The sequence below is a fragment of the Chrysochloris asiatica genome, unplaced genomic scaffold, assembly GCF_000296735.1.
Source record: "Chrysochloris asiatica unplaced genomic scaffold, ChrAsi1.0 scaffold00070, whole genome shotgun sequence".
In the NCBI taxonomy this organism is placed as follows: domain Eukaryota; kingdom Metazoa; phylum Chordata; class Mammalia; order Afrosoricida; family Chrysochloridae; genus Chrysochloris; species Chrysochloris asiatica.
This window is the reverse complement of record NW_006408588.1, coordinates 14,525,476-14,537,833: the sequence shown is the minus strand read 5'-3', so window position 1 is coordinate 14,537,833 and position 12,358 is coordinate 14,525,476. Positions and strand designations below refer to the sequence as shown.

General features: G+C 43.1%; 1 protein-coding gene across 1 annotated transcript in view; it reads right to left on the bottom strand.

Annotated features, from left to right (window-relative positions):
- Positions 1–910: 910 nt before the first annotated feature.
- Positions 911–12,358, bottom strand: part of TMED8 (transmembrane emp24 protein transport domain containing 8) — a 59,140-nt gene continuing 47,692 nt past the window's right edge. The window contains exons 3-6 of the mRNA XM_006864789.1: positions 5,001–5,121; positions 2,550–2,676; positions 2,047–2,352; positions 911–1,128 (exon numbers count right to left, since the gene is read on the bottom strand). Of these exons, the coding sequence (XP_006864851.1) occupies positions 911–1,128; positions 2,047–2,352; positions 2,550–2,676; positions 5,001–5,121 (772 nt within the window). The remainder of the gene's footprint in view (positions 1,129–2,046; positions 2,353–2,549; positions 2,677–5,000; positions 5,122–12,358) is intronic.

Genomic DNA, 12,358 nt, shown 5'->3' with positions numbered 1-12,358 from the left:
AAAAATGTGGTGGGTATCTGGAGGGTTTGATTTGGTTATGGTTTGGTTTTCATTTGCTTACCTTCTCTCTCAGAGTATACCCCTCCTTCTCCGATCAGACAAAAAATAGTTTAGTAACACTCAACTGTCAAAGATGTGGGTCCCCAGATCAACTTATTACCTACTCTCCACCCATTCCCTTATAAAACGAAGTTGTCACTTGTAACAGGAAGTGGTGGAGGCAGTTCTTTCCAGAAGATTTTAGATGGCATTATCACTTTTGACTGCATGACAGTTTGTGATGTAATGGCAAAATCACAGACTTAGAAAAGGGAAGAGAGGAGGAGGCTAACCATCAGGAATAAGTCATTTCCCTCCAAAGGCAGTGAGGGCTCCGCAGCCTGTACAGGACCAAGAACCACCAGCAGGCAGGAATATGGCAGTGGTGAGACGCTGGACAGAGCTTTGTCCAAGAGACTGGGTTCCTTCATAGACAATGTGCTTTCCCCTTTTCTGGCACCTCAAACAGTGGGAGAGTAAGTGCCACTAAATGCATCTGTACTAAAGGTTCTGGGAGAGGGGAGAGGAGCAATCTGCACACTACACCGGTACCATGGTAAACCTAGTTCTAAAAGACAGCACCCTGCTTCCTTGTAGGCTTTTGCCTGATGGGTGCCTTCCTAGGGGGATTTTGCTTTAGTCTGAAGCAAGAAGAGCAAATGTCAGGGACCACAGAACAGAGGCACTACACCACCATCTGCAGAAGCCAGGAAAGGGAAAAACTACATGGGGTCAACAATCAAGCATACCAGGCAGGGCATGAAGGTCAGGAACCTCACGCTCTACTGTTAGCTCTTGCCTATTCAAAACGAGGCAGCTGGCAGCCCCCTCTGGCCAGCAAACACCTGCCTGCCCCTAGGCTAACTGTCCTTCAGCCAGTGTAGTAGATGTGGAAGTAGAGAGTCTTGTTGCGCAGCAGGGAGTAAGAGTTGTCAAACTTGAGCAGGTAGATGCCCTCGCCGGGGTAGTCGTGGCTGCCAGCCTGCACATCTCGGTGACTGTCCCGTCGGTACACCGGCATGACCTCCCCGTAGCGACTCCGCAGGGAGCTTCTGGAGCCTCTCTCCACATCTCCGACTGGGACAGGTTCTGCAGGAGCAAAGCAGCATGAGTTCAGAGACAGAGCAAATCCTGTCTGAAGGGCAGATAGTGGCATTCACTCAGGGAATGCTCTTGTCCTTCAATCTGTATCTGGAAATATCTGGTAACCCTTTTTGTTCATTATTGTGACTAGTGGCTGCTCTTGGTATTTAGTGTCCAGCATGAGGATACTACAACAAAGAAGTGTCCCCATGTTAAGCCCATTATGTTTACACTGAGAAATGTGATTTAGTCTTATAGGAATATATGGACAGTTCAGTGGGAGCGGAAGGGAGAAGTCAGTTAAAAAGAAAGATCTTGACAAAGAATCTAGTTAATGGAGGTAGGAAACACAGACAAAAATTTCCAGTGCTGAATGGGAGCCCTCACCTGCACCCTTGAGGAAGAGGAGGCTTGGTGTTCTCCCATTGCCTAAATACTTCTCGGTTTCCCTGCAGATTTGCTTTGCCACAAAGATACAAGTTAAGGCTAAGGCTTCGAACCTACTCTTGACTTAAGCACTTTTAAAACCGCCTTGGTTATAAAGGGAAGAAGTAAACAGGAGTTGGGAAAGCTGTGACACTTTGGAGAGGGGAAGGAATCTGGACCAAGAATAAATATCCCCAAACCAGGATAATCTCAGGCAACCCCTGCCTCTACAGAAAACAGCGTTGGCCAACCCGTTGCTGGCCTCACTCCTAGTCTCCAATGGATTCTACACACTGATTCCAGGTCGAAAGCTTCCAAACAAGGCGTCAACACCAACCCCACCAGAAGGCCTGCACACCCAATTTAGCTTGTGATGTTGAAAGGGATCCCTCACCTCCATTCTGAGGAAGAGAAGGGGTGGTACAAATAGAAAGTAGACACAAGAAATCAGATTGAGCGAGCCACAGAAACTGCCAAGTAGGTTATAGTTAAAATTACCTTCCATCTCCTCCTCTTCCTCCTCCTCTTCCTCCTCATCCTCACTGGAATCACTGACCTGCACAGTTATGTCAGTGCTGGTCACAGGGGTCCAGTCAAAATAAACTCCGAAGCCAATGTCATAGTCATCAGTCGCAAACTCCCAGCATACACGCTTTCCCTCTGGATGGGTGGGTACCCGGATGGTCACTACCTCACCCCGCTTCACCACCAGATGGCTGTTCTTCTCTTTGCCCAGCTTGCTTTTGAATTCCTTCATCTTGGCAAAGGTCCAGATGCATGGAGGAGCCATAAGAGGTGGGGCAACTGAAAGGACAGGCAGCTTACTACTGAGCAGCCATGAGGTAATGCCACCCCACTTACTAAGAGAGGTTGACACAGTCAAAGACATTCTTTCTGCTTGCTTTCACAAGATATTTTCTGTCTTTCCTCCCATTTGTTTGCCTTTCTTTAAGTACCAACTAGAAAAAAAACAACACCTCTGGCACTCCCAAAAGTCTCACCTTTCCTGTGGTCCCCAAGAAGATCTGCAGATTCCAAATCAGCTGAAAGAATATCTATAGCTCCTGTGTGCTCAGATTGGATCATAACGATGTCCCCAGACCTCTGTGGAACTTGGTACTTGGCCATCTGCACCATAGAATTCCAGTTAAAGGACATGTTAAGAGTGGCAGATTTCAGTCCGTCTCTCTAAATGGAAGCTGCCCCACCTCTGCCTCATAACCCTACAGTCCCACCTCACCCAACTTCAAGTCAAACATGCTCCTTCCTTCCAGGTACAGGCTACTAATAAATTCTACACAAAATTTCAAAGATGTTCCCCTGTTTTCTTCTACCTTTTGCAACTCACCAGACCTTTTATGAGGAGCCTTGGTAGCATAGTGGGTTATATGTTGGGTTGTTAACCACAAGGTCAACAGTTAGAATCCGCCGGTCAGTCCGAAGAAGATGAGGCTTTCCCCTCCCCTCTTGGAAACCTTTTATAACCAACTCAACGGCAGACAGCAGCAGAGCTTTTATAAAATCCTTGTCCATAGACATTTTTACAGCTCACTATGAACTTCTACATCAAATAGCATTTCCAGGTCATGCCTTGGTCCCACCTCCCCCTGCACTATGCCTCCCTGTGGCTCCTCCCATGACAGCTTTGACCCCTGGGGTTTAGATGGACTCTCACACTGTCACACATCCTCCAGCTACAATTCCCACTCCAGGGTCACTTCCAGATGACTGTCAGTCAAGAATTCACAAAAGCACTATAGACAGAATTTGGTTCTCTCTCTGCCCTTTCCCCTCTCCCTCTGTCCTCACTTTCTCTTCCATCTGATTGTGGTCTGCTCCTCATTCAAACTTCGTTGCATGGTTATATATTTTCAGTAACCTCATATGCAGGTGAACGTTGGACAATGAATAAATAAGACCATAGAAAAATTGATGCATTTGAGCTATGGTGTTGGAGAAGGATATTATAAGTACCAAGGATGGCCAAAGGAACAAACAAATCTGTGCTAGAAGAAGTATAGCCAGAATGCTCCTTAGAAGCCAGGATGGTCAGATTTTGTCTCTCACACTTGGGACATATAATCAGGAGGGACCAGTCCCTGGAGAAGGACATCATGCTTGGTAAAGTGGAAGGTCGGCGAAAAAGAAGAAGATGCCTAATGAAATGGATCAGCACAGCGGCGGCAGCAGTGAACTCAGGCATAGCAATGACAGCGAGGCTGGCGAGGTTTCATTCTATTGTGCATCAGGTCAGTACTGACTTGACCGTACCTAAAACAACATACCATCAGCACACCTTAGGCTCCAGGGTCTCACCCTCTATGTCACTAATGGTGCTCTGTAAATAACTACAATCTTATTTTAGGCCAGTCCCAGGATTTGCATTTTAACTGTATGTATATTTGCTGATATACATTTGACCTGCATGGAACAGATGTCCCCACATAGCCACTGTGTATTTAAAGTCCTCACTAAGCCATAGCAGGAGCCTACAACCATCCTGGATGCACTGCCTTTTGGATCACTCAGATTACTGTTCCCAGGTTTCATGTTCCTATGTCTCCATTTCTTGCCCCTTTTCTCAGCAGTAGGCAGGCAGGCCAACAAGAAATCTATACCTACTGCCTATCAGGGAGAGCACATCAGTGAAATGACAGTTCAATGAAGACAACAGAGCTGTATGGGGGTGAAATAAACAGATCAAGCTTGTAATCCTGCCAGGCCATATTCTCACACTACGTATCTGGAAATTAAATCCTCCAGTTCCTATCTTCATTAATAAGTGAGATGAAACAGGTTTCGGCTAGGGCACTTAAGTGCCCTTTTCCAAAGGGTAAACACTGGATTTAGTTTGCAACTTATTAGCTGCATAAACTCATTAGTAAAGTAGCTAAGAGCTCTTAGCCTCAGTTTCCTCATCTGCAAGATGGGGACATTTAGTATCTACATCACAGACTTATTCTCAGAAGTAAATAGGTTTCTGAAGAAGGTCTTTTGTAAATTATGAAGAAGTTTCTGAAGAAGGTGTTTTGTAAACTATTACACAAATGTAATAACTATGCTTGGTGTAGGTATTCACACTAATATCATTAACTATTATAATAAATAATCTGTTAATAATGATATAAATAACCCATGCCTCCACTGCTATAACAATATCACTGCTACAGAATCTTTACAATACTGAGTAGATCTGTCACAAAAAGTGAGACAGAATTTACAGAGCATGTGGACATTTGTTCTAATACTTCATTTTTTGACTGGGTGCTAGTACAGTGACAGGAGACACACATGATCACCCTCTGTGTAACTCTTAGGTGCTGTAACGGGAGCAAAGAGAATTCTGTGAGCCACCCTCACAGTGCTTCTCACTGGAGTCTACCTGTTCAGTATCTAATTCTGGCACCACACACTCCTTCTTTCATGGGAGAGAGAGAACTGGTGCTCCTCACCTTGTGTAGGACCTGGTCTGCAGGCAGTGATTCCTGGTCCAAGGCCCGAGCCTCCAAGGTCTCCGCTGCTTCCCGCAAATCTTCTGTGGCATCCTCGCTCCCTGCAGATACCATCTGTGGCCTCTCAGAGGAAGACAGCATGTAAATTCAAGGGCTTTTTAAAAAAAGCTTCAATCATGTTGGAGAAACGCTGAAGTAAAGCAACATTCAAAGGATGACCTTCCCCACCCCTGCTCCCCCAGCACTGAAGTCTACTGCCACTTTAGCCCGTCACTGCCTGGGGCTGAACTGGCCCACAGGAAAATGTTGACAGTGTGTGAGTGCCTAACGACAGGTCCCAGACTTGGAGAACGTGGTACACACACAGCTCCATCATCTCAGGTGGAAATGCAGGTCTGACTATATCCCTCACTCTCACACCCATGCCTTTTGTTCCATATAGAATTTCAACAGAACAAGAGTCTGAATCCTGGATCTGTTCTATAGGTACAGTCACTGGACAGAAATAAAGGGAGGAGGCCTTTCCTAAGCCAGAGAGTGACCACCAAAACAAAGAAAAATGTATACTGATTAGCAAAGAAAGTCTCCTCCATAGGTATTCCAGGAGCATTTCCACTTGGGCTCCTTAGATAAAGGAGCCCTGGTGGTGTAGTGTGTGACATAGGAGTTTGAACCCCTACACAGGACAAAGATGAGACATTCTGCTTCAGTAAAGACTTACAGTCCAGGAAATGCTAGGGATCAGTTCTACTCAGTCCTAGAGGGTCATTATGAGTTGAAGTGAATGCCATGGCTCAAGACAGAAGCAATGGCTTTTCTTTTTTAAGCATATTAATGAAGCACCCAGAGACTTAGAACAAAACCATCTGAATCGTTGATTTTAAAGAGGCAAGAGAAAGATTTATGCTGCATTTCATTTCCTCTGGTTTCAGAGAAACCTAAAAATAAGATAAATCACCAGGACTGCAGCATACCACCTCAAGCCTTGCGTGTTGTCCAAAAACAAATAAAAGGGGGGGGGGGGGGAAAGGGGGGGAGGGCTATTGTCAAAAAAAAACATAGATTCTTTAGTATGGCAGGTATCAAGGTGTGGTCTGGGGACATCAGGGGTTCATGAAACCCTTTCAGGGGAGTCTGTGAAGTCAAAACTATTTTTTAAATAATACCAAAGTATTATTTGTCATTTTTCTTTCTTATTCTCTTACGTATACGGTGGAATTTTCCAGAAACTACATGGCACATGATATAACAACAGACTGACTGCAGAAGATATGAGAATCTAGCTGTCTTTTACTAAGCCAGACATGAAAGAGATTTTATAATGTCTCTAAATTATTTTTACCATGGAAACTAGCTATATTTTTTCATTGAAAACATATTAGCATATCATGTCTCACTATTATTTTCAACAAGTTAGCAAATCTTTTTAAAATTTCTAATATGGTAAATATTGATAGAGATAACCCCCAAAGACAAAAATTATCTGGGGTCCTCAATAATTTTTAATTTTTACGAGCACAAAGGTTTGAGAACTATGTCACCAGACATAGTTTCCGAAGCGAGGAGGCTGAGTTAATGGCTGGGAAACATAGGACCCTACACTCCTGAGGGAAATGGTTGTTGTTGTTGTTCAGTGCCGTCGAGTCAATCCGACCCATAGCGACCCTGTATAGGGTTTCCAAGGAACAGCTGGTGAATTTGAACCACCGACCTTGCAGTTCAAACGACTTTGCAGTCTGACGCACTAGCCCACAGCACCACACCAGGAAATGGTAGAGTATTTCATTTTAGAGTTCATTAGCTTCCTTTCTTCATTTTTTTAAACATTAACAAGAAAAATCACTCCTATTTTACAAATTACCTCTTTTCAGATAAAATGAAGCCATTATTTGGAATACCCAACTCCAATCTACCTCTGAAAGTCATAGCTGTAGGATATTAGCTACTTTCTACAGGTTTACCTGGATAATCCAGTGTAAACTGTAAATTGGTCTAGGCTTGTGCATAGTTTGTCCTCTTACACCCCAGAAATTACAGAGCGCTTTTGTTTCTTGCACTCTTTATCATCTGTCTTCTCTACTAGAAGGCGAGCTTGATGAAAGCAGGGACTAGGTCTCACTCTGCCTGTATGCACAACATCTAGAACAAGTCTGTCACATGGAACTCAGGGGCCTTGCACTCCTACCTCATCTAGAATCCTCCCCTTGCCTAGTCCACTCTAGATACTTGGCCCCTGAAGCTTTGTGGTTGTTGTTGTTACGTGCCATCAAGTCAGTTCTGATCCATAGTGACCCTATATAAAGTTTCCAAGGAATGGCTAGTGAGTTTAAACTGCCAACCTTGCAGTTCAAACCGACTTTGCAATCCAACGCATTAACCCACAGTGCCACACCAGGACTCCTGAAGCTCTGATATTCCTTAAACACCTCAAACACTCTCCTACTTAAGGGTCTTTGTGTCTACTGTTTCCTCTGCCCCAAATACTCTTCCCCTAGTTACATTCCACAAGGTCGGCGGTTCAAGCTCACTAGCTGCTCCTTGGAAACCCTATACAGGGTTGCTTTGGAACCAACTCCACGGCACTTAACAACAAGTCATTAGTTACACAGAACCCTGGTGTGACACTGTAGGTTAAGGTACAAGTTTAGTGGTTCATGCTCACCAGCCGCTCCTTGGAAACCTACACAAGGTCACTATGAGTCGGAATCAACTCAATGACATTTAACAACAACAGTTAGGTCATGGCTTACTTTCTTCAGGGTTCTCTCAATCGTCACTGTCTCAGATGCCCCTTTACAAAATGTCTGAGCCCTCCTCTGCTCCATTCCCTCTTTACAAAATGTCTGAGTCCTCCTCTGCTCCATTCCCTCTTTAGACTCTCATTTTCCTTCACTGCCCTTATATTTGACATACAATCAAACCTTAGCCGCCCTTCTGTATCTTCAGGGCATTAGTTCCAAGATACCTCCTCCCCTGGCAGATATCAGTGCCAATATAACGATGCTCAGGTCCCCATATAAAACACCATAGTATGGCAGAGAACCTGTGCACATCCCCCCAGATACTTTAAATCAGATATGGAGGACCGATTACTGGACAAGGGAACACAGCTCTGTTCTTCTAGTGAAGTGGACAGCCTGTCAGGCTCTCTCCTCCTCTTAGGGTGGCCTTTCCGCTCTCAGTCAGCATTCTTTCCTGGATGTGGCTTATCACGGGCATCTAATGATTTGCAATTTACCTTTCCCAAAATACCCTTCACTAATTCTTCAGAACATAAAATACTAACATGAATATTAAATTTATGTGGTTGTTGCAGGTCCTATTTAAAAACTTTTTGGTGGCACGCAAAATCCTATGTGTAATATGCTGAAAGCAAAGAAGAAACTGAATCTAAGATGGTATACACAATAGGCCATGCTGATGATCCCCATTAAATGTTTTATTCTCATCTTTCAAATATTCCAAATAATACTTTGGTTCAAAATTTCTCTTTTGTTCCCAAACAAAATCATTCATTCAACAAGTATTTACTGGGTGTCTACTATTTATTCACAGTGTGTTGCAGACCGCAATTACTGAGATGTTGAGGCTCTGTGTCATGGACAAAAAACCAACACAGTGGTGCCACTCAGACTTGCTAGCCAGAGACCCTGAGGGCTCAAGGAAGTAACCTCCGGACGTCCCGGGTTCATTGGCTTTTACAAACTCACTGTTGGGCTACCTCTGTATAATTTTCTTTAGTCGTATTAATTCATTCTATGCTTCGAACTCCAGTGATTGTAGCTTCTAAGAAAATGGTTTCTTATGTGCCTCTCATAATGTCTCCACTGTGTTGGCAGTGCTTAAGGTTCTAGGAACAAATCTCTCTGAGGAGCAAACTCTGGCCACCTGGCAAACATAGCAAACTGTTCTTTATCAAATTATTCAGTTATATTTGATATTAACTTAATATATGAGCCCTTGATACCCATGGCCAATATTAAAACCTCTTCTAAAGCCGAGGCTGTAAAAAGTTCCAAAGGCAAGTTTCCCCCAAGGAATTCACCCAAAGTTGACTGGCGACTTCCGGGGTTTTGTCCAAAGAATAATGGTTGTCAACCTTCCCAGGTGCAGACCATTAAGCTAGGTGTCCTTCTTCCTCCTGCAAGCCTTGGCCAGGCAGCTGACACAGCGGGACTCCTCCCAATCCTTTTCACCTTTTCCCATTCGAGATTAGGGCTATAGGTATGTTAATTAGGCTTGAGAAACCGAGCTGCTGTCTTGGGATTCAAACCTGAAAAGTGCTATATAAATTTGCTTGAATTTCAGGAAAATTAAGGATGTTAGATTATCAAGAAAACTTGTGATGTATGTTTTAGAATTTGATTCCTGTAAATCATGGTGTCCTGTTTTGAACGATTAATCACATTTCACTTCTGTACCCCATCTTAATAAACCCCACCTTCCTTTGTGTAAAGCTCGTCCCCGAAATAAAACGGAGGCGCAGACCAAAGCCCGCATGCGATATAATGCAATGCGATGCAATGCGATGCGTTAAGGCTTGCAGAACATGCATTATGGGCAGACACTGCAGTTAGCAAAGTGTGAATACTGCCTGCATAGCCATGATGTTTACAATGCAGGATCTGTCTGACGCCAGTGTCGCATCCACTCTGGTCTCGGGGTGTCTTCTTGTCTCTCTTGTTGTGTCTTTGTGTGTACTTTTTCTCTATCTCTGTCGCCGCCAGATCTCCCTACTTCGTGAACCAAACTCTCATGTCGAGGCCGGTTCTCAACAACAGTGGCTCCATACGATAAGCACTGGACTGTGAACCATAAGATCTGTGCTTCAAGCCCATCAGCCTCTCCACAGGAGAAAGATGAGGTTTTCTGCTTCCGTGAAGATTTAAAGCCTCGGAAACACTACACAGGGGCACTTAACAACAACACTTGACAATAACAATAACTATTTATTCACTGAACAGATGTTTACCGGAAGCCCACTGTGTACAATATGTTACTATTATAAGCACAGACGAGGCAAACAATGAGCAAAACAGTCCAAGTCTCCACTCTGATGGAGCTTTGCATTCCAGTGGGAGGCAAACAGAAAACAAGTACACGACTTATTTCATAGAATCTGTACATCACTAACTGTAATGCTGAGGTTTTATGTACCACTAAGAATTAATGATCAATGCATCTTGATTGCATGTTTGATCAATTTGAGATTGAAGAAGTTGGCAGAATTTCTTCTATTTCATCCTCACTGGCTTTAGTGGTTGGTGTGTAAATTTGAATAATAGTGGTATTAATTGGTCTTCCCTTTAGGCGCAAGGATATTATCCTATCACACACAGCATTGTACCTCATAACTGATCTGGATATGTTCTTCTTGACAATGAATGCAACACCATTCCTCTTAATTAAATTTGTCATTCCCGGCATAGTAAACCTTGTGATTGTCAGATTCAAAATGGCCAATACCAGTCTATTTCAGCTCACTAATGCCTAAGATATCAATGTTTATGCCTTCCATTTCATTTTTGACAATTTCCAATTTTCCCAGATTCATACTTCCTACATTCCATGTTCTGATTATTAATGGATGTTTACAGCTGTTTCTCTTCATTCTGAGCTGTGCCCCATGAGCAAATGCAGGTCCCACAGGCTTTACTCTCAGATCTGGTTGGAAGAAGGGTGGCCAGAGTGCTCCTTGGAGGCCAGGATGTCCAAACTTCATCTCTCATACTTTGGAAATATTGTCAGAAGGGATCAGTTGCTGGAGGATATCATGTTTGGTAAGGTGGAGGGTCAGAGAAAAAGAGGAAGATCCACAGCAAGATGGATTGGCAAAGTGGCAGCATCAATGGGCTCAAGCATGGCAACAATTATAAGGTTCAAGCTCATCAATTGCTCCTCGGAAACCCTATACAGGGTCGCTGTTGGTTGGAACCGACTCAACGGCACTTAACAACAACAAAAACAAGAATGGCTAAAAACACCCAAAATGGAGAGTCCAACAAGGGACACCCCCACACACACAGAGCTTGGGCACCAAAAGTCTACACTTTCAGTGAAGGAACTGATGTCAGTCCAGGACCACAACAATTTTAAGACACCATCCATTTTTTAAGACACTCCATATTTCAGTTGTATTAAAGCCTAAAAAAAAAAAGTCTATCTTGGAAACAAGACATGGTACAGAGTATGTTGCTGTTGTTGTTAAGGGCAGTCATGTCGGTTCTGACTCATAGTGGCACTGTATAGAGTTTCCAGGGAGTGGCTAGTGAGTTTTGAACTGACAACTTTGTGATTCAAACAGACTTTGTGGTCCAGTGTTTAATCCCAGAGAGCCATACCAGGACTTCAGTGCAGAGTGCTGGGTATACAAACACAAGCACTAAGCTAGGCAATATACCTGCTGGATTTGTTTGTCTTCATACACTTCTTACACTAGGTTTCAGAAACAAAACTTAGAAAATAAACTTTCTTTTGTCTAAGAATGTTCTGTGTTCCCTGTTTAAATTTTCATTTTCTCTTGGAAAGAAAAAACAATTCTGTTCCAAAGCCCATTCCCCAAGGATGCTTCAAATCACCACGTGCAGGAAAGGCCTGGTAAGAGGAACATGGAATAGTGTGCTTTCCTCAAGGAACTTGATGAGATTATGAACTGTGTGAAGTAACCAAAGCCTTGAGGAAGTTGTATTTTCTAAAAAGATCTTTGTATACAATAATCTCATAGTTCCTAAGCAAAGAACTCAAAACCCTTCAATTGCTAGTTATAAATTTTCAAGACAGGAAAACCTAAAGCTGCATGAACTTGGGCCAATTATTGAACTCACTGTGTTTCTTTTCCTCATTTAAAAAAAATTACACTTTTTCTCCCTCCATATCCATCCTGACAGCTGCTCTGGGTTGGGGTCGTCTCACACCTAAGGCCAGAAGATGGCGGCCACTAAGAAGACAAAAAAAGTGGTTGGACAGCTCCAGCAACTAGAAACAAACCAACAGAAGGAACCTACAGTTACCAAAAGAAAAGAAATAATAAAGATCAGAGCAGAAATAAATGAGATAAAAAATAGAAAAACTATAGAAAGAATCAACAGGACAAGAAGCTGGTTCTTTGAAAGGATTCATAAAATTGACAAATCTAACAAAAGAAAAGAGGGAGAAGACACAAATAACACACATTAGAAACCACATGAGTGATGTCAAAACGGAACCAAAGGAAATCAAAAGGATAATAATAGAATACTATGAAGAGTTGTACCCCAACAAATTTGAAAACTTAGAAGAGATGGATACATTTTTAGAAAAACATGACCTACCTAAACTCACACAAAGTGAAGTAGAAGACCTGAACAGACCCATAACAA